General features: G+C 55.6%; 2 protein-coding genes across 4 annotated transcripts; both read right to left on the bottom strand.

Moving 5' to 3' along the window:
• Positions 1–213: 213 nt before the first annotated feature.
• On the bottom strand, positions 214–5,808 carry FDX2 (ferredoxin 2). Of its 2 annotated transcripts, none has more exons than XM_050770870.1 (5): positions 5,642–5,808; positions 5,495–5,549; positions 5,176–5,282; positions 848–935; positions 214–638 (listed from the first exon to the last, which is right to left on the bottom strand). In XM_050770870.1, exons 1-5 carry the CDS (start codon positions 5,793–5,795, stop codon positions 482–484), a joined length of 561 nt encoding a protein of 186 aa, XP_050626827.1. In that variant the 5' UTR covers positions 5,796–5,808; the 3' UTR covers positions 214–481. The 2 variants fall into 2 exon arrangements, with proteins under 2 accessions (XP_050626827.1, XP_050626828.1); XM_050770871.1 differs by having other exon boundaries at positions 214–601.
• A 194-nt stretch (positions 5,809–6,002) lies between these two features.
• RAVER1 (ribonucleoprotein, PTB binding 1) lies at positions 6,003–24,926 on the bottom strand. 2 transcript variants are annotated; one of them, XM_050770208.1, is made up of 14 exons: positions 24,584–24,926; positions 22,075–22,141; positions 20,236–20,705; positions 13,401–13,592; positions 13,176–13,305; positions 12,679–12,773; positions 11,561–11,648; positions 11,078–11,289; positions 10,888–10,981; positions 10,685–10,812; positions 9,203–9,277; positions 8,036–8,179; positions 7,480–7,563; positions 6,003–7,390 (listed from the first exon to the last, which is right to left on the bottom strand). In XM_050770208.1, exons 1-14 carry the CDS (start codon positions 24,851–24,853, stop codon positions 7,244–7,246), a joined length of 2,196 nt encoding a protein of 731 aa, XP_050626165.1. In that variant the 5' UTR covers positions 24,854–24,926; the 3' UTR covers positions 6,003–7,243. The 2 variants fall into 2 exon arrangements, with proteins under 2 accessions (XP_050626165.1, XP_050626164.1); XM_050770207.1 differs by having other exon boundaries at positions 10,685–10,981.
• Positions 24,927–25,060: the final 134 nt, after the last annotated feature.

The raw sequence follows: 25,060 nt of genomic DNA, 5'->3' as shown, positions 1-25,060 counted from the left end.
TCCCGAGTAGCTGGGACCACAGGCACTTACCACCACTCTACGCTAATTTTTACTGTTTTATAGAGACAAGGTCTCGCCATGTTGCCCAGGATGGTCTTAAGCTCCTGGCCTCAAGTGATTCTCCCATCTTGGCCTCCCAAAGTGCTGGGATTACAGGTGTGAGCCACGTGTAGACCCCAGATCTGTCCCCCAAGGACACTCATCATGCTGGAGCCTGTGATACTGATTTATTGCAGCTCCAATCTGAGTCCACTCCTACTCACACCGATTCTCAGGGGTTAGGGGACGGCCACCCCACTAGGGGCCTGGTCCCTGCCGGAGCCTGGACACGGGAATCTCTCCCAAGCAGGGGTGTTGTCATTCGCAGGGGCTTCCACGTCTCTCCCGGGCCTGTCCGCTCCCTGGGCAGGGCTGGCACTTGGCTATTCCCTCAGTCTGGGCCCTGGGGTCATGGCAATGTTTAACAGTCCAGGTGTCCACGTCAGTGGGGCTTGGGGACGTGGCCATCCACGTAGAAGTTCCTGGTGATCTTGGGCAGGGTGAATTCCGCTCCTTCCAGCTCCGGCGTCAGCACGATCTGGCAGCCCAGCCGCGAGTTCTCCTGGAGGAGGGGGGCCATGTCTAGCATGTCGTCTTCCCTGGGGTGGCGACACGGGCAGTGTTAGCCAAGGGCAGGCTAGCTGGGTGGGTGAGGGGCCAGAGGCAGGGGAGGGAGGAAGCTGACTGAGCGCAGGGGGTAGTGTGCGGGGAGGCAGCTCCCCTTCCAGGAGCTGAAGTGGGGAGGATGGTGGGGGCTGTTCAGTGCTTCAGGGTGAAGCTCCCGGCTAGGCAGGGCTACCCCACTCACCTCTCCTCGGGCGGAGGCAGGAGATCCAGGTGGTCTTCACTCACGTACACGTGGCAGGTGGAGCAGGCCAGGGAGGCTTCACAGGCCCCTAGGGGCGGGAAGTGAAGTGGGCGCAGGTGAGTGGCAGAGTCAGGAAGGGGCCGCTCTGCGAAGGGCGTAGAAGAGTAGATCTCTCCTCCACCACGTGCCTCACATCTCCCTCCCGGGCCTGCAGCCCCACGGTGTGCACCAGGCACGGTGTCATGTCCTCAGTGTCCTTAGCTGGCTGTTCCCCAGTGTGTAGGGTTTACAAAGGGACATCCGGGAGGCCCCATTTCCCAGGGACTCCCCAGCAGGCTGAGATGCAGAACCATTAAAGGGCATGGACGAGGTTGCCAGGTAGCTAAGAGGGGAAAGTCCAGGCAGGCTCCCTGCAGCCTGTGAGCCCTTGCTGTGACCCTATCACGGTGCTGGGCAAATGTGTCCCCACCTCTCCGCTGCTCTTGGAGGATGGACCAGCTGACTCAGCAGTCAGTGTGGTGGGGGAAGGAAAGAGGGATTAGATTTTTTTTTTTTTTGAGACAGGGTCTCACTCTGTTGTCCGGCCTGGAGTGCCGTGGCTCAGTCATAGCTTACTGCCTCCAACTCCTGACTTAAGTGATACTCCCACCCAAGCCTCCCAAGTAGCTGGGACTACAGGTGCACACCACCACACCTGGCTAATTTTTTTTTGCTTTTCTTTTTGTGTTTTTTTGAGGCGGAGTTTCACTCTCCTTGCCCAGGCTGGAGTGCAATGGTGTTATCTTGGCTCACTGCAACCTCCACCTCCCAGGTTCAAGCCATTCTCCTGCCTCAGCCTCCTGAGTAGCTGAGATTACAGGCACGTGCCACCATGCCCGGCTAATTTTTGTATTTTTAGTAGAGACAAGGGTTCACCATGTTGGCCAGGATGGTCTCAATCTATTGACCTTGTGATCCACCTGCCTTGGCCTCCCAGAGTGCTGGGATTACAGGTGTGAGCCACCATGCCCGACCATTCCTTTGTTTTCCTTTATAATTTTTTTTTTTTTTTTTTTTGGAGAGACGGGGTTTCACCATGTTAGCCAGGATGGTCTCAATCTCCTGACCTCGTGATCTGCCCGCCTCAGCCTCCCAAGGTGCTGCGATTACAGGCAGGAGCCACTGTACCCTGCCTGTTATTTTTTTTTAAGAGATGGAATCCTGCTCTGTTGCCCAGGCTGAAGTGCAGTAGCGTGATCTCAGCTTACTGCAAGCTCTGCCTCACGTCATTCTCTCTCCAGATTCACGCCATTCTCCTGCCTCAGCCTCCCAGAGTAGCTGGGACTACAGGCGGCCGCCATCATGCCTGGCTAATTTTGTTTTTGTATTTTTAGTAGAGAAGGGGTTTCACCCTGTTAGCCAGGATGGTCTTGATCTCCTGATGTCGTGATCCGCTCGCCTCGGCCTCCCAAAGTGCTGCGATTACAGGCGTGAGCCACCACACCTTGCCAGGCCACTGACCTCTACTGGCCCAGCGCAGTGGCTCATGTCTGTAATCCCAGCACTTTGGGAGGCCAAGGCAGGTAGATCAACTGTGGTCAGGAGTTTGAGACCACCCTGGCCAACATGGTGAAACCTCATCTCTATTAAAAATACAAAAATTGGCCGGGCGCGGTGGCTCAAGCCTGTAATCCCAGCACTTTGGGAGGCCGAGACGGGCAGATCACGAGGTCAGGAGATCGAGAGCATCCTGGCTAACCCGGTGAAACCCCGTCTCTACTAAAAAATACAAAAAACTAGCTGGGCGAGGTGGCGGGCGCCTGTAGTCCCAGCTACTCGGGAGGCTGAGGCAGGAGAATGGCGTAAACCCGAGAGGCAGAGCTTGCAGTGAGGTGAGATCCAACCACTGCACTCCAGCCTGGGCGACAGAGCGAGACTCCGTCTCAAAAAAAAAAAACAAAAATTTAGCTGGGCATGGTGGCGGGCGCCTGTAATCCCAGCTACTCGGGAGGCTAAGGCAAGAGAATCACTTGAACCCGGGAGGGGGAGGTTGCAGTAAGCCAAGATCACGCCATTGCACTCCAGCCTGGGTGATAGAACGAGACTCTGTCTCAAATAAATAAATAAATAAACAAATCAGGCCGGGCGTGGTGGCTCAAGCTTGTAATCCCAACACTTTGGGAGGCCGAGACGGGCGGATCACGAGGTCAGGAGATCGAGACCATCCTGGCTAACATGGTGAAACCCCATCTCTACTAAAAAAAAAAAAAAAAAAAACTAGCTGGGCGTGGTGGCGGGCGCCTGTAGTCCCAGCTACTCAGGAGGCTGAGGCAGGACAATGGCGTAAACCCGGGAGGCAGAGCTTGCAGTGAACTGAAATCTGGCCACTGCACTCCAGCCTGGGTGACAGAGCGAGACTCTGTCTCAAAAAAAAGCAAATCTATTTCACATTCCAATCTCTGTCCTAGACTACTGGCTACTGGATTCCAGAACAGAACTTGACGTAGGCCTTTCATAACCCCTCCCAACATATCTTCCCCTTTAATGATAAAATCAGGATCCCTGATATATTCATTCCAAAAGCAAACCCTGTATGTTTTCTTCCAGACAACCCTTCCCAAGTTACTCATGACATAATTATATATTTACCTGTGGGATTATTGTCCCTATTAGGCCGAAATGGGTGTGAAATGACAGAGGCCTTATGTGTTTTGTATATTGCTGCCTGACGAGCAGTAGGTATTCATAAAAAGGCAACACAGATTAGTGGCTAAAATGGACTGGTGAGTCTAGTATTGTCACTCACTTGACCTTAGACCAGGTCTACTTAACCTGGGGTTTAGTTTCCTCATCTATAATATGGAATAACAGTCTCTACTACTCAAGTTGTCATGAAGATTCAGTCAGTGAATATGTATTAACATAGTTAAAGATATATATATATATATATTTTTTTTCTTTTGAGACAGTCTCGCTCTGCCATCCAGCCTGGAGTACAGTGGTGCCATCTTGGCTCACTGCAACCTCTGCCTCCCAAGTTCAAGTGATTCTTGTGCCTCAGCCTCCCAAGTAGCTGGGATTATATGCATGTGCCACCACACCCCGCTAATTTTTGTGTTTCTTGTAGAGACAAGGTTTCACCATGTTGGCCAGGCTGGTCTCAAACTCCTGTCCTCAAGTGATTCACCTGCCTCGGCCTCCGAAAGTGTTGGGATTACAAGCGTGAGCCACTGCGCCTGGACAAGAAATTTCTATTATTATTTTTCTCTCAACAAATTATCAAACACCTGTTACATCCTGACAGACAAGGCAACAGATAAGCATGAATAAGAACATGGGTCTCCAGTCTCACTGGGGGACAGATGACAAAGTAGGAAACAAAACAGCCTGGCATCGTGGCTTGTGCCTATAATCCCAGCTACTTGGGAGGCTGAGGTGGGAGGATCACTTGAACCCAGGAGTTCAACGCTGCAGTGACGTATGATTGCATCATGGCACTCCGGCATTGGCAACACAGCAAGGCTGTGTCTCTTGAAAAGACAAAAAAGTGAGAAGTGCTATATATCATATCACACTGATGAGACAGAGTAACTAGCGCATGGGTACTTCAGCTGGGCTGAGGGGAATGGGATTGTTAGGGACATGACATTTACATTGAGGTCTGAAGGATGAGAAAGAGCCAGAATGTTTGCTGGGCAAGCACTTCAGACAGAGGGAACAGCAAATGCAGTGGACCCGAGGCAGGAAGGAATGAGCTGGACTATTTGAGGAACCACAAGAAAGCCAGTGTGGGCTGGGTGTGGTGGCTCACGCCTGTAATCCCAGCATTTCAGGAGGCTGAGCGGGTAGATTGCCTGTCAGGAGTTTGAGACCAGCCTGGCTAACGTGGTGAAACCCTGTCTCTACTAAAAATACAAAACTTAGCTGGGCTTGGTGGTGGGCGCCTGTAATCCCAGCTAGTCTGGCAGGTGGTGCAGGAGAATCGCTTGAACCCGCGAGGTGGAGGTTGCAGTGAGCTGAGGTGCAGTAAGCCATTGCACTCCAGCCTGGGCAACAAGAGTGAAACTCCATCTCAAAACAACAACAAAAAGAAAGCCAATGTGGCTAGAATACAGGGAGGAAGGGGGAAGAGAACACAAAATCCTGGGAGTCAGGAGTCCTAGTGATCTCTAATAAATGCTTAATAAATAAGAGCTTGGCAACAGATGAGGCCGTGGTAAGGGGTTTGGATTTTAGTCCATATTTGGTGGGAAAACTCATGAAGAGACACACCTGGTTTGTTTTTGTTTTTGTTTTTGTTTTGGACAAATGGATAAGGACCTCCTTAACTCCCTGTGCCCAGTTCCTACCTTCCAGGTCCACCCCGTGGCGCTGTGCCAGATGGAGAACATTGTCTCCGACTCTGCCGCTCACTGGGATCCGCTGGCCTGAGCGGTCTACGAACACCACGTTCACCCTGGGGACAGATGGAGGTGCGAATGCCGAACTGGATGATGGGCTCAGGGCCCGGGTAGAATCTGGGGTTAGGAAGTAGGGACTGAGGCTTGACGCACAGGTGCTGAATAGGGCAAAGCAGAAGGGGGACCGCGAGATGAAGCTACAGGGCAAGATGGGGACCAGAGGAATTCCGTGGGATGAGGAATGGGGGACTTGGCCCCCTGCACTCACACGTCCCCGGGCTGCTCGGGGCCGCCGGTCTCCTCCTCTCCCGCCGAGCGCGAGCCTGGAAAACACGGTTGAGTGAGCGGCTGCGCAGAGCCCCGCCCCGCCGGCATCTGACGGGTTAACGCTGCCCGCCCCGGGCGCCTCAGGTACCTGTCGCTTGAAACTTTCTGGTTGTCCCCGGCGCCACCCCCTCCCCCGACCCCGAAGTGCCCCCAGTTCGGTTCCACCAGGTGCCCCTTGCAGTCTGAAGCAGAACCCTGGCACTCACGCCGCCCCGGGTCATGGAGGCAGCCATGACGTGCATCACGTGACCCACCGACTGAGCATGCGCCGCGCCAGGGACGCGAGGTAAGGGCCCGTAATCACTGGAACAGAAGCGCAGATGTTTGCTTAGGGCCTGCGGTGACAAGGAGGGAAGAGCAGGGCGGGATCCAGCTCAGGTATACCCGCGGGGCCATCCCAGACCTCCCACTCAGGCCCACTGTTTGTCCCAAGAACCAGCCAACTCTGATTTCTTTAAAACCATTTACTTACAAACTTTAATTCAGCAAAGGTCCGTGTGGGGAGATTGGGGTGGGGTCCGGGGGAATAGTCCCCTTGGAGTGGATGTGGACCCCCAGAGTCAAGGGAGGGAAGCTAGTGGCCCAGTTGGCTGGGGGCAAGGCCCAGGGTCACCTCAGGTCGACAGGTCCTGCTGGTGTGCGGGCCCAGAGCTTATCTTCATGGAGTGCTGGTTTCTGGCCCTGGGCTGAAAGGAGGCCAGCTCCGGGGATCTGGCCTGGGGTGGGCAGGCAGAATTCAAGAATTCATCTTCAACAAGGGAGTGACAGCAGAGGCTCTGGGAGATGGGCACAACGTCCGACTCCCACAGACAGACAGCAGGGGATTGGCAGAGAAAGCCCATCTCTGCACTGAGGCCCAGGCAGGAGGGGGTGGTGGGGCTGGTTAGCCAAGATGAAGGCTTTGCCCTTGTACTGTCCCCAGGGTGGAGATCCTAGGTAGGGTGGCCCAATCCCTAGGCCAGAGCTGTTTGGTCCATAGTCAAGCTCCCAGAGCTTGGCATCTGTGGCTCTGGCCAGCAGGGCCTGGGGCCCAGCTTTTAAGGCATCAGAAGGGGAGGGGGCTGCGGCAGGGACCCCGGGCCCCGGGGCTGGGATATTGGCCAGATGGGCAGGCAGGGGCAGGAGACAGCCATGCCTGCAGCAGATGTGGGAAAAAGAGCTGTTTCAAACTGCAAAGTGTGGAATGGTGGCCCGGACAGGCCGGACCTTGAAGGAATCACAGCTGGGGGTTGTCCGCGGTGGTTTTAAAAATAAAAATTAGAAAAGGAAACAGAAGTCAGTTGTCAAAGTTAAAAAAAAGGAGACAGTCTCTGTATCCTCACGGGAGGTCAGGGAAACCTCCAAGGCACTCGAAAGGCCAAAATTACAGGATCAACGAGGCAGGAGGGCTCCGGAGAGACGGGCACATCGGAAGAGGAGATGGGGGGAGGGAGGGAGAGCAGGCCGGGGCCCCTCTCTCTTAAGGCTGCAGGGTTTCGGTGTGGGGAGCAAGCCAGAGGTGCAATGAGGCCTCCAGACTCCCCCACACCCCTTGGGCTCCTGGGGCTCCAGCTGATTGGTCAGTAAAGTCTTTCAGAGATTTTTCTATTACCGAAAGAGAGAAAATGGTTTAAAAAAACACAAAACAAAACACCAGAAAACCCAAAAGCGATTTGGTGCAGGCCCTTGAGTTATCTCTGGCACCAGCCACTTAGAAAATCCTCTTCCGCTTCAGATAGGAGTCTGCGTAGTGGCCGCCGAGGCCCTGGGAGTGCTGGCCCACATAGCTGCCTTCTGGGCTGGGCTCGGGCGAGGGCAGTAGGTGGGCAAAGCTGCGTTTCTGGCCGCCCAGTGGGGTCTGGAGACAGAGGGCAGGGCGGGGCAGGTCAGGGGCCGCTGGGGGGCCGGGGCTCCCCAGCCCTGCATGTCCCCACCCCCTGCCCGTACCTTCAGCAGGTGGCTATGACCATTAGGCCCTGGGCCGAGGCCCAGGAGCCCTTCTCCGGAGCCCAGTGGGGAAGAGCCGATCGCCTGGAAGAAATGGAGAGGTGGAACAGGTTACTCCCTGGGGGCCAGAGGAAGCACCCCTCCCGCCCGGCGCCCGCGCCCTCCCCGCCCTCCCTGTCCCCGCAGGCAAAGGGTTTCAGGTTTCAGGTTCAAATCTTGCTTCTGCTACTTTCTAGCCATGAGACCTGGGGGCCAATTGCTCCATTTTATTTGAGCCTCGGTTTTCTCATCTGTCAAATGGGGCCAAGTAGCACCCACAGCCTGGGCTGTAGAGGGAGGAAGTGACAGAAAGCCTGGAAGGCTAGCAGTGCTAGGTGCTTGATGCACAGGGTGGATAGAGGACAACAGGCTGTTGCTACTCCACCCTGAGCAAGACCGACCCCTGCCACCACCCCAGCTTTGGCCTGGGTACCGAGGGTCACAGAGCCCCGGTGGCAAGCACCCCCGAATCGTAGCTGTCCCAGGATGCCTGTGTTCAGCCAGAGAGGCTCCTCACCTTGCTGAGGTGGCTCTGCTTGAGGCCAGCCTGCAGGCCGCTGGTGAAGTAGGAAGTGGGCGAGCCTGAATAGAAGTGAGAGAGGGGGCCCCCGCCACTCCCACCGCTGCTCCGTTCACCGAAGCCACTGGGCGGGGGGGACATCTGCGGAAGAAGGGTCGGTGGAGTGAAGCAGACAATTGTAGTACCCAGCCCTGTGTATATGATCCTCCAAAATGATTCTGGGCTTTTTTTTTTTTTTTTTGAGATGGAGTTTCGCTCTTGTTGCCCAGGCTGCAGTACAATGGCATGATCTCGCTCACTGCAACCTCTGCCTCTCAGGTTCAAGCGATTCTTCTGCCTCAGTCTCCCAAGTAGCTGGGATTACAGGCATGTGCCACCACGCCCAGCTAATTTTTTGTATTTCAGTAGAGATGGGGTTTCTCCATGTTGGTCAGACTGGTCTCAAACTCGTGACCTCAGGTGATCCACCCGCCTCAGCCTCCCAAAGTGCTGGGATTACAGGCGTGAGCCACCATGCCCAGCAATTCTGGGTTTTGCAAAGACTAGCTTTGACTAATAGGACTGAGGAGAGCTGGCACGTGGGTACCCGCCTCCTCTTCCTCCTCCAGGAACCCGGGGATCATCACTGCACGAAGGGACACAGAGAAACTGTTCCAGCTTATGGACGCCAAATATGTGAGGCCACGTAGCTCACTGAGGCCCAGGTGAGTGCCAGGGACCGCCCACTGCCCCACAGAGTAGCAAGAAGTAATACAATGCCTGGCATGGCACCGTGGCTCATGCCTGGGATCCTAGCACTTTTGGAGGCCAAGGTGGGAGGATTGCTTGGGCCTAGGAGGTCTGGACCAGCCTGGGCAACATAGGGAGACTTCGTCTCCACAAAAAGTACAAAAATTAACCATCATGGTGGTGAGTGCCTATGGTCCCAGCTACTCAGGAGGCTGAGGTAGGAGGATCGCTTGAGCCCAGGAGTTTGAGGCCGCAGTGAGCTATGATGGAGCCACTGCACTCCAGCCTGGGCAACACAGTGAGATCCTGTCTCAGAAAAACCCCACAAAGAACACACAAAATACAAGGTCTGCTATTCTAGGCTACTAAGTCATGGCACAGCCTGTCATATAGTAAAAGCTGATTGCTACACACACCATACCAGGTGGCTCTCACCTTGTGTCGACTGGGTCCGTGAGGCCCAAGGGCTGGTTCCCGTGGGTGGGAGAAGAGCCGCCGTGGTCCCACGTCCTGAATCAAAGTGGGAGAAGCACAATGGGTTGGAGTCTGTCCCAGCCTCACCCCTGGCTGAACTCCGCTGGCAGAGCTGTCATCAGGGAAGACAGCCCCCACCACTCTGGGACCAGGAAGAGGCAAATTTGGGGCTGGATGCAGCTTGGCCCCAGGGATGGCTGCTGTGAAAGGGGTGCCCCCCATGGGTCTAAGTGTTTGGAGTTTCCCAGGCAAGCTGGGAATTCCAGGTATGTGGACTCTTGCAGTTTTCCTGTGTTGGCGTTAATTTCCGTTGTTATTTGTTTGAAATTCAGAGGGGGCGTTAATTTCCGTTGTTATTTGTTTGAAATCCAGAGGGGGCCAAACATCACCCAGGTGACCTATGGGCGGCCAGTTTGCAATTTATTTTATTTTTTTTTTTTTTTTGAGATAGAGTTTTGCTCTTGTTGCCCAGGCTGGAGTGCAATGGCGCGATCTCGGCTCACCGCAACCTCCGCCTCCCGGGTTCAAGCAATTCTCCTGCCTCAGCCTCCCTAGTAGCTGGGATTACAGGCATGTGCCACCACGCCCAGCTAATTTTATATTTTTAGTAGAGACAGGGTTTCTCCATGTTGGTCAGGCTGGTCTTGAACTCCCAACCTCAGGTGATCCGCCCGCCTCGGCCTCCCAAAGTGCTGGGAATACAGGTGTGAGCCACCGCACCTGGCCCAGTTTGTAATTTCTGACCTGCCAAGGAGTTTGGCGTCATAGAAGGACCAAATCTCCAGGAGCACAAACAGGAATCAAAGGTGAGAGAGAGGGACAGAAAAGGTAAGCCCTGTCTCTGAGGAGAGACAGTGTGGCCTAAGTCCTCTTGGGAGAGACAGACAGACAGAATCAGGATGACAGACAGACTGAGACACAAGATCCTCCAGGTCTTGGGAATGGACAGACAGGCAGGTGGACCGGGAAGCAGGGGGTGATGTGCAGAGAGACAGGAAACTTTAAGGGCATGAGGCTGGGCGTGGTGGCTCTTGCCTGTAATCCCAGCACTTTGGGAGGCTGAGGTGGGCGGCTCACTTGAGGTCAGGAGTTTGAGACCAGCCTGGACAACACAATAAGACTCCGTCTCTACCAAAAATTTAAAAATTAGTTGGGCATGGTGGTGCATGTCTATGGTCCCAGCTCCTCAGGAGGCTGAGGTGTGAGAATCGCTTGAGCCCAGGAGGTTGAGGCTGCAGTGAGCTATGATAGCACCACTGCCCTCCAGCCAAGGCAACATAGGGCGATCGTCTCTAAAAAAAAAAGAAAAAAAAGCAGAGACCATATCCGGCACGTTCCCTGTCGCCTCCCTAGCACATGGCCTGGCATAGTCCATCCTAGAGAAATATCAGTTTGGAGAATGATTTGGCCTCAGGGGACAGAGAGCTGCAGCCAGGCACTCACCGAGGGGTAGTCGAAGCCGTAGCTGTCAGATAGCCCTGGTTCGGGGGGCAGGCGGGCGCTGCTGAGGGGGCTGAGCAGGCGGGACTTGAGCTGGAAGGCTTTGCTGCTGCTGCTGCCACCTCCAGGGGCTGGGGGGTTAGGTGGGGGGCCCTCAGCTGGGCGGCGGCTTCTCCCGGCGCCTCCCCAGGCCCGGGCCTCCTTACCCGCCAGGTTGCTGGCCGGGAGCAGGCTGTGTAGGTTCAGGTAGGGATTCAGGGGAATCCGGTAGTCCTTGGGGGGCTCCCCCAGCAGTGAGACCTGCAGCAGGAGGGCCAGATTCACGAGGGCCCCCAGGAAAGGGGACTCTGTGGAACAGGAGGCTGGTGTGGTGCCGCGCGCAGGGCAGGGCCTTACCCCAGGGGGCGTCGGCAGAGGCCCACTGTCTTTCTGGAGGCCTCTGAGGCCAGAGCCTCGGAGCCCCACAGGGGCGGGGGGAGGAGTGAGCTGGGCCGCTGGGGGACCCAAGCCCAGGGCCTCCCGGTCACCCCCAGCAGGGCCAAGCACGGATGGCAGCAGGGGTGGTGGCTTTCCTCGCCGGGGCGGCAGCTCCGGGGGCAGGCCCCCTCCTAGGGAGGGAAGGAGGATTTCAGGGGCCCAGGCTCAGAGGACCCCTCTCCCCAGGGCCCTCCAGCTCCCACCTGGACCAGGGCCCAGTGGTCAAGAGACAAATCCATGCTGGCCACTGAGCAGAGCTCATGCCTGGGCCCTGGGGGAGACACCCAACTGATGGACCAGGGCGCGGGGACCCACAGAGGTTGGGTCACTCGTCCAAGGCCACGTAGCAAGGAAGGAAGCGGAAGTGGCTGGGGGACACCGTGTGGGCGGGGTCTGCGTTACCTGCAGGCAGCTCCCCCAGGAGGGGGTTGGCCGGCTGGGCCCCAGGCTGGAGGGCGCCCAGGGGTGAGTCTCCCAGGATGCCGGGCTTCTAGGGACAGAGCAGACAGTTGCAGATGGCGGCAGGGTGGCCCAGGGAAGCAGACAGGTGTGGCCCAGAGTCTTGGCAGACACACCCTGACCCCAGGGCTCGGTTGGTCCTGGGCAGACAGGCATGGGGTTCCCCAGTGCCCGCCACACTCCAACCCCATCATTCGTCCCATCAGCCATGGTGACCGAGGGTGTCCTGAGCGCCAGGCCCCAGTTCCCTGGCCAGTGATTACAGCACAGTATCAACTGCAGCCACATGGAGTGGGACAGCCATACAGTGTTACAGCCACTTTTAGTCACAGAAGGTCAGACCCACAGGCTCACGTACTCTGTCAGTTACCACCAGACAGATACACTGACACTACTGACTTAGAATCCAGGGAACCACACCAGACAGGGCGGAGCATGGGTGTACGTCTGTGTGTGTGCGTGTGCGCACGCGCGCATATATGTCTTTGTTTCTGCGTGCGTGAGTCTGTCTTATGTCTCTCTGTGTGTCTATGTGTGTCTTTGACTTATGTCTGTGTCTGTCTCTGTGTGTGTATATCTGCATCTTTGTATGTGTGAGTCTGTATGTGTACCTGTGTTTCTAGGTGTGAGTTGTGTGTGTGCGTGTATGTGCGTGCGCACTGAGGGGATAGACCTGGAGTTTCTTCCCCAGGTGCCTCTTCCACAGGGGAGCTTCCGAGCAGTCTATTCACAAAGTGGTGCCCAGCAGCCGTGCTCCCAGCCCACACCCAGTTTCAGGCTGTAAATGGGCGTGTCCAGGTCCCCTCACCCCACCCCAGGCACCAAGTCCAGGGGCCCTCTCCAGAATGGAGGGAAAGACGGCAAACCCTGTCATGAGCGATTGCCAGAGGGGGATGGGGATGTGGGTGGGAAAGGCAGGGGTTGGGGGGAGTCGGCCTCACCTGGGTTCTGGGCCCCCAGGGCACAGCCAGAGGTCCCCCCAACCCACCAATTGCGCCAGCTGTGTTGAAAAGAGCAAGGAGGGGCTATAGAGCGGTGGGTGAGGGGGACGTGTGTGTTACCTTCTGGCCTTGGGTCTGCAGGGCGAGCTGCAGCAGCGCCGTGGACAGGGCTGGCCCACTGAGCAGCGGCATGGCGGGGGGAGCACCCAGGAGGCCTGCAGGGAGACATAGGAGGATGGGTGGGGGTCCCTGTGTCCTCCCTGCCCCGCCTCATGAAACACAGCCCTGAACCCGTTGAAGGGGCAGGAAACTGATGCTCTAGGGCTGGGGGGTGGGCAGTGGACTTGCCCAAAGGAAGGGCCTAGAAGGAGCAGAGGCTAGTCCAGTGAAGTCCACCCCCTCTTGCCAGCACCCCAGCTCACTGCAGGCCGCTGTGTGGCCCTGGTCGCAGCCCCCAGTTGTGGACAACAGCAGCTCCCCCTATGACTCCACACTCCCCCTCAGCCCTACTCCTGGGCTCCTGTCACTGTGGCCAAGATGAGCAGTTTCGGGGAGTGCCGGAGACAGTGCTGCAGCCCGTTCTGCACAGTGGGGGCCCCTGCCCAGCCCCACCTTACCCTGCTTCCCCCCCGCACTGCCGTGGAGCAGGGGGTTGAGCAGCAGCTGGAGGGAGGCAGACGGGCCCAGGTTGTTGAGCAGCTGCAGGATGTTGGGCTCAGGGAGGAGTCCCTTCCCCCGATTGAGGGCCTGCAGGAACAGAGCAGCTCAGAGCGCCGCCGGGGCCCTGATATCCCCATGGGGCTCCCATCCCCACCCCTCCACCCCTGCCCACACAGGCTCACCGTGGCCTGGGCAGCGATGAGAGCGGCCAGCATACTGCGGCCGGGGGGCCCAGGGGCGCAGAAGGAGACTCGCAGGTGGCTGCCCCCCAGGGCCAGACCGTCCGCCTGCTGCTGTGCCTCCTCCGCCATCTCAGCCGTCTCATACTCCAGCACCGCGAAACCCTTCAGCTGCCCATCCTGGCCGCACGCCAGCTGCCGGAGGAAAGCAGGCAGTCATGAGCACCCGGGCAGCAGTGACTGCACCACCCCGGGAAGCGACAACCGTAACCAGACTCTGCTTCCCCATGAGGGTGAATTCCACACCAGGCCTTCACTGCCCTGCGCCTCGTTCCTGCATCAGCTCATCTGATCTTCCCAATGACCCTGGGCGGCTGCATCATACCCATTTATCAGAGAAGGCAACTGAGGCACGGAGAGGTCAGCGCACTCAAGACCACACAGCTGGAGGGAGGGCGGAGCTGGGAGCCGCCTCACCACCAAAGCCAAGGCCACGGACGCAGTGGCTCACACATGTAATACCAGCACTCTGGGAGGCTGAGGCAGGCGGATCACGAGGTCAGGAGATCGAGACCATCCTGGCTAACACAGTGAAACCCCATCCCTACTAAAAATACAAAATTAGCTGGGCGTGGTGGCGCATGCCTGTAATCCCAGCTACTTGGGAGGCCGAGGCACGAGAATCAGTTCAACATGGGAAGCAGAGGTTGCAGCAAGCCGAGATCGCACCATTGCACTCTAGCCTGGGCGACAGAGTAAGACTCTGTCTCAAAAAAAAAAAAAAAAAAAAAAAACAAAGAAAAGAAAAGAAAAAAAGGCAGCCGGGTGCGGTGGCTCAAGCCTGTAATCCCAGCACTTTGGGAGGCCAAGACGGGTGGATCACGAGGTCAAGAGATTGAGACCATCCTGGCTAACACGGTGAAACCCCGTCTCTACTAAAAAATACAAAAAACTAGCCGGGCGAGGCGGCGGGCACCTGTAGTCCCAGCTACTCGGGAGGCTGAGGCAGAAGAATGGCGTGAACCCAGGAGGCGGAGCTTGCAGTGAGCTGACATCCGGCCACTGCACTCCAGCCTGGGCGACAGAGTGAGACTCCGTCTCAAAAAAAAAAAAAAAAAAAAATAAAGAAAAAAAGGCAGGCACTGTCAGTGCCCTTACTTTGTAGGTGGGAAAACTCAGGCTCAGAGAGGGACAGTCCCTTGTCCAGGTCACAGTCTAGAGCTGGGATCAGACAAGGCCAGGCTGACAGCCTTCATGGGACCAGCCACATCAGGGTACTGGTGATGGCTGTCCCAAGAAACAGTGCTGCAGCAGGATGTGGTGGTACCGGGCTATGGTCCCAGCTGAGTGGGGAATACTGCTTAAGCCCGGGAATTCAAGATTACAGTGAGCTATGATTGAGCCACTGTACTCCAAGGACAGAGCAAGACCCTGTTGCTTAAAAACAAAGAAAAGGAGGCCAGGCGCGGTGGCTCATGCCTGTAATCCCAGCGCTTTGGGAGGCCGAGGTGGGCGGATCACCTGAGGTCAGGACCAGCCTGACTAACATGGAGAAACTCTGTCTCTATTAAAAATACAAAATTAGCCGGGCATGGTGGCTCATGCCTGTAATCCCAGCTATTAGGGAGGCTGAAGCAAGAGAATCACTTGAACCTGGGAGGCGGAGGTTGTGGTGAGCTGAGATCACGCCATTGCACTCCAGCCTGGGCAACAAGAGCCAAACTCTGTCTCAAAAAAAAAAAAAAAAAAAAATCAGCAAGGGGTGGGGAAGGAAGGGCTCTCGTTCCAGACAGTGGCCAAGCCAGGTAGCAATGCTAAGGGAAGTGGCTGGGCCTGGGCCCCAGCACTTGCTGAATGCCCGGGCAGCAAAGGTGCAGGTAGCAGCCCTTTGCCTTGGCCCACGCCCTGTGCCAAGGTCTGGGCACAGATCTCCCATAACCACACCCATCGTTTTGGTTTTTTTTTTTTTTGAGATGGAGTCTTGCTCTGTCGCCCTGGAGTGCAGTGATGTGAACTCAGCTTACTGTAACCTCCGCCTCCTGGGTTCAAGTGATTCTCGTGCCTCAGCCTCCCCATAGCCGAGATTACAGGCATGCACCACCACGCCCAGCTAATTTCTTTTTTTTTTTTTTTTTTTTTTTTGAGACGGAGTCACGCTCTGTTGCCCAGGCTGGAGTGCAGTGGCCGGATCTCAGCTCACTGCAAGCTCCGCCTCCCAGGTTTATGCCATTCTCCTGCCTCAGCCTCCCGAGTAGCTGGGACTACAGGCGCCCGCCACCTCGCCCAGCTAGTTTTTTGTATTTTTTAGTAGAGACGGGGTTTCACTGTGTTAGCCAGGATGGTCTCGATCTCCTGACCTCGTGATCCGCCCGTCTCGGCCTCCCAAAGTGCTGGGATTATAGGCTTGAGCCACCACACCCGGCCTTTTTTTTTTTTTTTTTTGAGATGGAGTCTTGCTCTGTCACCCAGGCTGGAGTAGAGTGGCGCGATCTCAGCTCACTGCAACCTCCGACTCCCGGGTTTACGCCATTCTCCTGCCTCCGCCTCCCGTGTAGCTGGGACTACAGGCGCCCGCTACCGCACCAGGCTAATTTTTTGTATTTTTAGTAGAGACGGGGTTTCACCGTGTTAGCCAGGATGGTCTCGATCTCCTGACCTCGTAATCCGCCCGTCTCGGCCTCCCAAGTGCTGGGATTATAGGCGTGAGCCACCACGCCCGGCCTAATTTTTGTATTTTTAGTAGAGACGGGGTTTCACCATGTTGACCAGGCTGGTCTCGAACTCCTGACCTCAAGCAAGCTGCCCGCCTTGGCCTCCCAAAGTGCTGGATTACAAGCACGAGCCACTGTGCCCGGGCATAATCACACCCATCTTAGGGATGAGCAGAGAGAGACTCAGAGGGGTCACAGAGTGATCAAGGCCACACAATTCCTAAGCAGGGGGACTGATGTGTGAACCTCAAGCTGCCTCACTGTCAAGCCCATCCTCCATTCAAACAGGTCACCTAACATTAAAGGTGAGCTCCTTGGAGGACGTCACCTCAATGCCTGGTACTCATCAGATGCTCAACAAATGTTTGGTGAGATCAGGCCCAGTGGCTCGAATCTGTAATCCCAGCACTTTGGGAGGCCGAGGCAGGAGGATCGTTTGAGCACAGGAGTTTCAGACCAGTCTGGGCAACATAGGGAGATCCCATCTTCACATAATTTTGCACCCATCACCAAGCCTGGCTAATTTTTTTTGTATTCTTAGTAGAGACAGGGTTTTTTTTCTGTTTTTTGTTTGTTTGTTTGTTTTTGAGACAGAGTTTCACTCTGCCACCCAGGCTGGAGTGCAGTGGCGGGATCTTGGCTCACCACAACCTCTGCCTCCCAGTTTCAGGCGATTCTTCTGCCTCAGCCTCCCAAGTAGCTGGGACCACAAGCACATGCCACCACACCCGGCTAACTTTTTTTTGTATTTTTAGTAGAGACAGGGTTTCACCATATTAGCCAGGATGGTCTTAATCTCTGACCTCGTGATCCGCCCGCCTCGGCCTCCCAAAGTGCTGGGATTACAGGCATGAGCCACCGTGCCTGGCCTTGAGACAGGGTTTTACCATGTTGACCAGGCTGGTTTTGAACTCCTGACCTCAAGTGATCTGGGGTTACAGGCATGAGCCACTGCACCCGGCCTCTACGTAAAATTTTAAAAATCAACTGGCCATGCTGATGCATTCCTGTAGTTCCAGCTTATATGGGAAGCCAAGGCAGGAGGATCTCTTGAACCCTGGAGGTCAAGGCTGGAGTGCACTCCTCCAGCCTGGGCTCCTGCAGCCTGGGTGTTAGAGTGAGAACCTGTCTCAACAAAAAAATAAAAATAAAAAAAATAAGGCCAGGCACGGTGGCGCACACCTGTAGTCCCAGCTACTCGGGAGGCTAAGGCAGGAGAATGGTGTGAACCTGGGAGGCGGAGCTTGCAGTGAGCTGAGATCACGTGACTGCACTCCAGCCTTGGCAAGACTCCATCTCAAAAAAAAAAAAAAAAAAAAAAAAAATTTAGTGAATGTTCCAGTGGAGAAATGAATGGGCAGCTGTTCACAATAATCTGATCATGAAGCACTAACAACCCCATTTTGAGATGGGGAAACAGGCTAGAAGAGTACCTGTAGCTGGTCATGACCCTGTGACCTTTGATCTCCACATAAGAAGGTAAGGCCAGGCCAGCACAGTGGTTCATGCCTGTAATCTCAGCATTTTGGGAGGCCGAGGTGAGCAGATCACTTCAGGTTAGGGGTTTGAGACCAGCCTGGCTAACATGGCGAAACCCCATCTCTACTAAAAATACAAAAATTGGGTCTGGTGGCGGGCGCCTGTAATCCCAGCTACTTGGGAGGCTGAGGCTGGAGAATCACTTGAACCCGGGAGGCGGAGGATGCAGTGAGCCAAGATTGCGCCTCTGTACTCCAGACTGGGTGACAGAGTGAGATTCTGTCTTAAAAAAAAATAATAAAAAATAAAAATAAAGGTGAGGCCATTGTGCTGACTCATCTTCTGTCCTGAGCCCGCACAGGCGGCCTGGTATGTAGCAGGTGTCCAAGAGAAGGCGGCAGAATGAATGAATGAATGAATGATGAGTAAACAGAGAGGGGATTCCCATGGCTCATAGATACTCAGCTTTTTGTTTCTTTGTTTCTTTGAGATGGAGTCTCGCTCTGTCGCCCAGGCTGGAGTGCAGTGGCACGATCTCCACTCACTGCAACCTCAGCCTCCCAGGTTCAAGCAATTCTCCTGTCTCAGCTTCTCAAGTAGCTGAGATTACAGGCACACACCGCCATGCCTGGCTACTTTTTTTTTTGGTTGTATTTTTAGTAGAGATGGGGTTTCTCCATGTTGGTCAGGCTGGTCTCAAACTGCTGACCTTAGGTGATCCGTCTCAGCCTCCCAAAGCTTTATAAGCGTGAGCTACTGCGCGTGGCCTGTTTTTTTGAGATGGAGTGTTGCTCCGTCACCCAGGCTGGAGTGCAGTGGCGCGATCTCGGCTCACTGCAAACTCTGCCTCCCAGGTACAAGCGATTCTCCTGCCTCAGCCTCCTGAGTAGCTGTGATTACAGCCCTGTGCCACTACACCTGGCTAATTTTTTTTGTATTTTTAGTAGAGACAGGGTTTCACCATGTTGGCCAGGCTGGTCTTGAACTCTTGACCTCAAGTGATCCACCTGCCTCGGCCTGTCAAAGTGCTGGGATTACATGCATGAGCCATCTCACCCAGCCTGTTTCTTGTTTTAAATATAGAGATGGTGTCCCACTATCTTGCCCAGGCTCGTCTTGAACTCCTGGACTCGAGTGATCCTCCTGCCTCTGCCTCCCAACAGACACCTAGTTTAAATGGGGCACCAATACCCCACTTACATGAGAGGGACCCACTCAAAGCCACAGAGCTCGGGGTCTGAGCCCAGGACTCTTTTTTTTTTTTTTTTTGAGATGGGGGTCTAGCTCCATTGCCCAGGCTGTAGTGTCATTGTGCTGTGGTGCGATCAAGGCTCACTGCAGCCTCAGACTCCCAGGATCAAGCGATCCTGCCACCTCAGCCTCCGGAGTAGCTGGGACTACAGGCGCACCATCATGCCTGTCTAATTTTTGCATAGAGAGGATTTCACCATATTGCCTAGGCTGGTCTCAAACTCCTAGGCTCAAGGGATCCGCCCACCTCAGCCTCCCAAAGTGTTGGGGTTACGGGTGTGAGTCACTGCGCCTGGCCAGGCCTACCCCTTCTAAGCCTCTGCACTGGCCTCCTCTCAGTGGTCCAAGCTCCGGAGCTAGGCTGTGGTATTCTGATCCCAGCTCTGCCAGACCCTGGCTGTTTAACTCTGGGCAAGTTACTTGACCCCTGTGTGCCTTGGTATCCTCACCTGAAAATGGGAGTGATACCTATCTCTCAGGGTTGCTACAGGATGAAGCAACTAAAGGTTACGTACTCAGAGTCCACAGTGAGTGCTGGAGGAATGTCCCCTTCAGGATCTCTGGGGATCAAGACCTTCTGGGGGCTCTTAGAGAGTGAGTCTGGCCTATTCTCGCCCCACTGCACCTGTCACAGGGCGAGGCACACACACAGAAGTGCCTGGCACATGTGGTCTGAATGAACAAGGGGCTGTTTTGCCAACCCATTGTGCAAGTATTGAGTCCCTGCTTACGGAAGAGGAAAACTGTAGATCAGAGAGCCAGTGACTGGCCCGAGCTCGAGGGTGGGGCTGGGATCTAGCGAAGCCTCAGTCTCTGACCTCAAGGTTCAAATAGACTGTGGGCTCCTCTGCAGCCTCCTCAATGCCTGGCCAGGGTCTGGGACCCCATGGGAGGTTTGATGAAGGTACCAGCGAATGAGGAGGTGAGTGGTGAGCAAGCCTCGAGATCCAGTTACAAGAGTGGCCTCACCTGCATCTGACAGAGCGACAGTGAGGCCTGAAGTTGCACAGGGATGCAAATCCTCTGGCCGGGAGCGGTGGCTCACGCCTGTAATCCCAGCACGTTGGGAGGCCAATGTGGGTGGATCACCTGAAGCCAGGAGTTCAAGATCAGCCTGGCCAACATGGCAAAACCCCACCTCTACTAAAAATATAAAAACTATCCAGGCATGGTAGTGGGGCACCTATAATCCCAGCTACTCTGGAGGTTAAGGCAGGAGAATCGCTTGAACCCAGGAGGCGGAGGTTGCAGTGAACTGAGACTGCATCACTGCACTCCAGCATGGTTGACAAAGTGATACTCTGTCTCAAAAAAAAAGAAAAGGCAGATGACTCCAAAGACTCCCTCAGGTGCTCCGGGCCTGGCACCTGCTCCCCAGTGCTCTCTGCAGGGCTCACCTGGCAGAAGGTGGGGCTGTGGACAGCTGACAGCGCCCGGCACAGAGCGTCCACATCATTGAAGCCAGGTGGTAGGCGGTCCACACAGAGGCAGCGGGAGTGGAGAAGGGCAGGCGTCAGTTGCCCGGCATCCGTCCAGTGCACGTAGAGGGTGCGCGGTCCCAGTGGCTTGCCCAGCAGGTCCGACTTGGCACGGGCAGCCGAGTCCTTCTTCATGTACTCGGCAAAGCCATACCCCTTGGAGTGGCCAGTGCGCTCACTGTAGACCAGGAAGCAGCGCTCCAGGCTGCCGAAGGGCCGCACCAACTCCTCGAACTGCTGCTGTGTGAGGCTGGGGGGCAGGTTGGCCACGCACAGCAGGGCATCCGTGGGCTGCAGCTGCACCGACAGCTCGCGCTCCCGTAAGCAGCTCTGGTGGAAAGCGTTGATTGCGGCCTCGGCCTGCTCCCCATTCAGCAGGGTCACGAAGGCTGCGGTGGGAAGAGGGCAGTGCGAGGTCAGCCGGGCCCCGAGGGCCTGCCCCTCCACCCTGCCACCCTGCAAAGCAGGTGGGACTTCAAAATGCTGGGCATTTCAGGTGCCTGCCGATCTGAACAGTTGCCAGCCTTGGTGACTCACACAGGCGAGCACGCCTGCCATTGACTCCAGGCTCCACGAAGCCCACTCCCTCTCCCAGCCCTGCGTCCACCCGCACCCATAGCAGCGCCCACCAACTGTGGACCTGGCTCTGTCCTAAGAACGCCGTGGGTCACTCGGATGATACCAAGGGCAGTGGTTAAGCCCATGCTCACTGAGGCCCAGATTTAAGCCCAAGCCCCAGGTGGCTTGGGGGTATTAGTTTCCTCATCTGTCAAATGGTTGTAACTTAATCATCACAACCAACATTTTGCCAGTGAGGAAACGGGCCCAGAGCAGCACCCCTGTGCCCAAGTAGGGGAGCCTGGACTTGAACCCAGGCAGCTGGACTCCAGAGCCCCACTCTACACTGCCCACCCCTGCCACCTTTCCAGGCCACCAGTGCCCTGAACCCTGCTGCCACATGCTGCCCCAAATTTGCAATCCACCCAGAGGCCACAGGAAGCTTTGTTCAAAATGATAACCAGATCACGCCACATCCATCTGGTGGCTTCTAGCTGCAGGGTGCAGTGCAGCCTGCGTGGGCTCGCTGACCTCCCCTCCCATCTCACTACTGCTATCCGGACCACACCAGGCACACTCCAGAGGGGCCTTCGCAGCTGCTGTTCCCTAAGCGTGGAACACTGAGCCCCACCTCCTCACCTGGCTAACCTGGACCCACCCAGGTAGAAACCCTGTCTCTACTAAAAATACAAAAATTAGCCGGGTGTGGTGGCACATGTCTATAATCCCAGCTACTTGGGAGGCTGAGGCAGAGGAATGGGCTGAACCCAGGAGGCAGAGGTTGCAGCGAGCCAAGATCACACCACTGCACTCCAGCCTGGCGACAGAGCAAGACTCCATCTCAACAAAAAACAAAAAACAAAACAAAACAAAAACACACAAGCATGGGTGACTGGCTGGGTAAGGAAGAGGCAAGAGGGGTAGGAAGAGAATGAACCCACGGCCAAACGTTGTCAAGAATTAGCTCAATGCCAAGCGAGTGGAGTAGGAAGAGAATCAGCCCAATGCCCAGTGTTCTTCAAGGAGAACATGAAGGCTGTCCCAAGATGACAGGATGACAGGCAGATTGGGGCAACCTGCCATTTTGGCCTGGGGGGCAATACTGGGCCTGAAGTTCAGAGCAGCAGACAGTGAGCCAGAGCCCTCCCATCTTCAGGGACGGTCATTCCCTGCCCTGGCCCACCCCATGGCCCCACAAACCTGTCCCTTTGTATTTGTCCACAAAACAGTATTTGAGCTCATAGTCACTGAGCAGGTCATGTACTTCCTGTGGAGATACAAGATAAAAGACAGGGAGTTACTGGAGATGGAAGGGGGCAAACCGGTGCCGCCCTCATAGCTGCCACCAGCTATGAAGGCAGGTCAATTACCACCCCCCATTTTACTAATGAGGAAACTGAGGCTTGATGCAGTAATTTGGCCAAGGTCATTCTGCTCATACCTGGCAGAGCTGGGATTCAGAACCTAGATGCAGACTGTGCTATTACCCAGGCAACATGCTCTTAAAGGGTATACCTTTAGCTGGCTGGGTGGGGTGGCTCATGCTTATAATCCCAGCACTTTGGGAGGCCGAGGCGGGTGGATCACCTGAGGTCAGGAGTTCGAGACCAGCCAACATGGTGAAACCTTATCTCTACTAAAAATACAAACATTAGCCAGGAGTGGCTACTGGTGGCGCCACTGGTTATAGGTGGCGCACACCTATAATCCTAGCTACTCGGGAGACTGAGGTAGGAGAATTGCTTGAACCCAGAAGGCAGAGGTTGCAGTGTGCCATTGCACTCCAGCCTGGGCAACAAAGGGAGACACTGTCTCAAAAAAAAAAAAAGGCCGGACTCACGCCTGTAATTCCAGCACTTCGGAGGCCGAGGCGGGTGGATCACGAGATCAAGAGATCCAGACCATCCTGGCCAACAAGGTGAAACCCCGTCTCTACTAAAAATACAAAACAACAGCTGGATGTAGTGGAGTGCACCTGTCGTCCTAGCTACTTGGAAGGCTGAGGCAGGATAATCGCTTGAACCTGGGAGGTGAAGGTTGCAGTGAGCAGAGATCAAGCCACTGCACTCTAGCCTGGCTACAGAGTGAGACTCCATCTAAAAAACAAAAAAAAAAAACAAAAAAGGAGTATGCCTTTAGGAAAGTCATTTAACCTCCATGAACCTCCTTTTGCAAGATTCACTGTTTCTAACAACTCTGTAAGTGAAGTTATTAACAAACTCATGTTGTACACGAGAAAACCCAGGCTAGGAGAAGTGAAGAGATCGGCTGGAGGCCATGCAGTCGGGCAGTGCGGCCACCCATGGGTACCTGACTGGGAAGCCCACCTACTAGTAAGCCTCACATTCGGTAAGTTCACATGCCTCCCAATTTCCTCCTCCTGATAAGGCTGCCCTCTTGCAAGCCAGCTCATTTATTTTCTTTTTTTTTTAGAGACAGGGACTTGTTCTGTCACCTAGGCTAGAGTGCAGTAGCATGATCATAGCTCACTGCAGCCTCAATCTCCTAGGCTCAAGTGATCCTCCCACCACAGCCTCCTGAGTAGCTGGGACTACAGGCACGCACCACCATGCCTAATTATTTAAAATTTTTTGTAGAGATGGGGGTTTCACTATGCTGCCTAGGTTAGTCTTGAACCCTTGGGCTCAAGACAGCCTCTTGCCTCAGCCTCTTAAAGTGCTGGGATTAAAGGGATGAGCCACCGTGCCCAGCCTCAAGCCAGCTTTGAAGGCAAAGTGCTGGGGCCTGCTGGGGCCAGATACACTATGCATCTTGCAGGAGAAACAATGTGTTTCCTGCTTAGAGACTGCAGACACTGAGAGGAAGACCCAGAAACAAACCTGACCATTCTTAATGATGCCTGCCCCGATCTGTCCCCAAATTCAGCCCCTCCCAACATCCCTGGGGTCCCACTAGCCAGGTGCCCACCCATGGGCAGGGAGGGCCAGTGGCAGGTGTGCTGGTGGGCCAGAGAGCAGGGATTCTCAGCAGAAGGAAGCGAGAACCTGTTTCACCGCCATAGGGAAGGGCAGTATAGATGCCATTTCCCCGGGTCCAAAGAGCATCGGGAAGCGCTTCCCCATGCTGGCCCCATGAGAAGGGCACTCCTAGCAGGAAGATTAGCCACGAGGGGATCCATAGAACACAGGCCCCACTTCCTTCCTGTAGGTCTGTAGGCTGGTGGCAGGAGACCCCATTTTCCCAAATTAATCCTGAGGTTTTGGGGGCTGAGAACCAGGGGCTGCTTTTACTTCCGGATTTATCTCTGAGAGCAGTGAATAAACGCGTGAGATGGAGGGGCATACTCTCCGCAGTCCTGAAACTTATGGATTTGAGGTCCCGCCACCCTGTGGTAGAGTGGGTGGAGAAAAGCATCATCCAAGCAGGGGGCAACTGGTGGTCCAATGTACCAGCCCATTCACAATTCCCCAACAGGACCAAAGCTGTCCGCCCCCTTCCATCACTTGGTGTCGACCAAGCCTGTGGTCGCCCCTAGCAACGCCCTCCCTCACTTCACAGCCGGTTTCCCCTTTCATCACCGCCCCCCACATCCCTCTCTTGGTCTCTCTCGATCCCGCGTGGATCCGGTGCTTAGACGCCCCCGCCAACGACCCCCGCGCACCTCAGCGTTGGTGTCGCCCGGTTCCCCCCGCGCACGCGCACCGTGGTATTTCCCGCCACGCTCCTACACCGCCCCCCCCTCCAATACCTGGTTGGTCACGTCCCCCGGGAGGCCCCGAATCAGTATCTTGCGGCGGTTACGGAACTGGCGCTCGGTGTGTTCCAGGCGTTTCCGGATCTCTTCTGGATCTAGAGGCGGCAGTTCTTCTTCGGGCGCCCGGCGCTCCGCGGCATCGTCGGCTTCGACCTCGGCCCCAGACTTCGGGCTCAGCAGGGGCCGGTGAGTAACGGACACGTCCGCCGCCATCTTGGGAAACCCGGCGCCTTCTGGGACCAGCGAGCCGGGGCGGAGCGGCATAGAGCGGCAACGAGGGCGCGCCCGTCGATTGGCTGAGAGAAGCCCCACCTCGTTCCCTCCCCCCTTATCCCATTGGCTAGGCCCCAGCCCGCCTCTCAAGAGTTCAAGGTGCGTCTGCGCGCCACAGACCCCTCCTCCTTCCGTCGCAGCGACGCTACTCAGTGGATGTGCACCTGGGTGGGAGAGCCTTGCAGCGCGGGTGGAATC

Source organism: Macaca thibetana, chromosome 19 (genome assembly GCF_024542745.1).
Source record: "Macaca thibetana thibetana isolate TM-01 chromosome 19, ASM2454274v1, whole genome shotgun sequence".
Taxonomy (NCBI): Eukaryota; Metazoa; Chordata; class Mammalia; order Primates; family Cercopithecidae; genus Macaca; species Macaca thibetana.
Note: the sequence above shows the minus strand (reverse complement) of the source record. Positions and strands in the feature narration are given on the sequence as shown.

Excerpts from the sequence above, each read along its gene's own strand:
- FDX2 (XM_050770870.1), bottom strand. The coding sequence starts at position 5,795 with ATGCACGTCATGGCTGCCTCCATGACCCGGGGCGGCGTGAGTGCCAGG. Across the intron at positions 5,283-5,494 it reads CCCGAGCAGCCCGGGGACGT|GGTGAACGTGGTGTTCGTAG; the intron begins GTGAGTGCAGGG and ends ATCTGTCCCCAG. Across the intron at positions 936-5,175 it reads CCACGGGGTGGACCTGGAAG|GGGCCTGTGAAGCCTCCCTG; the intron begins GTAGGAACTGGG and ends TCCCGCCCCTAG.
- RAVER1 (XM_050770207.1), bottom strand. The coding sequence starts at position 24,853 with ATGCCGCTCCGCCCCGGCTCGCTGGTCCCAGAAGGCGCCGGGTTTCCC. Across the intron at positions 11,649-12,678 it reads TGCAGACCCAAGGCCAGAAG|AAGCCCGGCATCCTGGGAGA; the intron begins GTAACACACACG and ends CTCTGTCCCTAG. Across the intron at positions 10,982-11,077 it reads CTCTGCCGACGCCCCCTGGG|GTCTCACTGCTGGGGGAGCC; the intron begins GTAAGGCCCTGC and ends CTCCTGCTGCAG.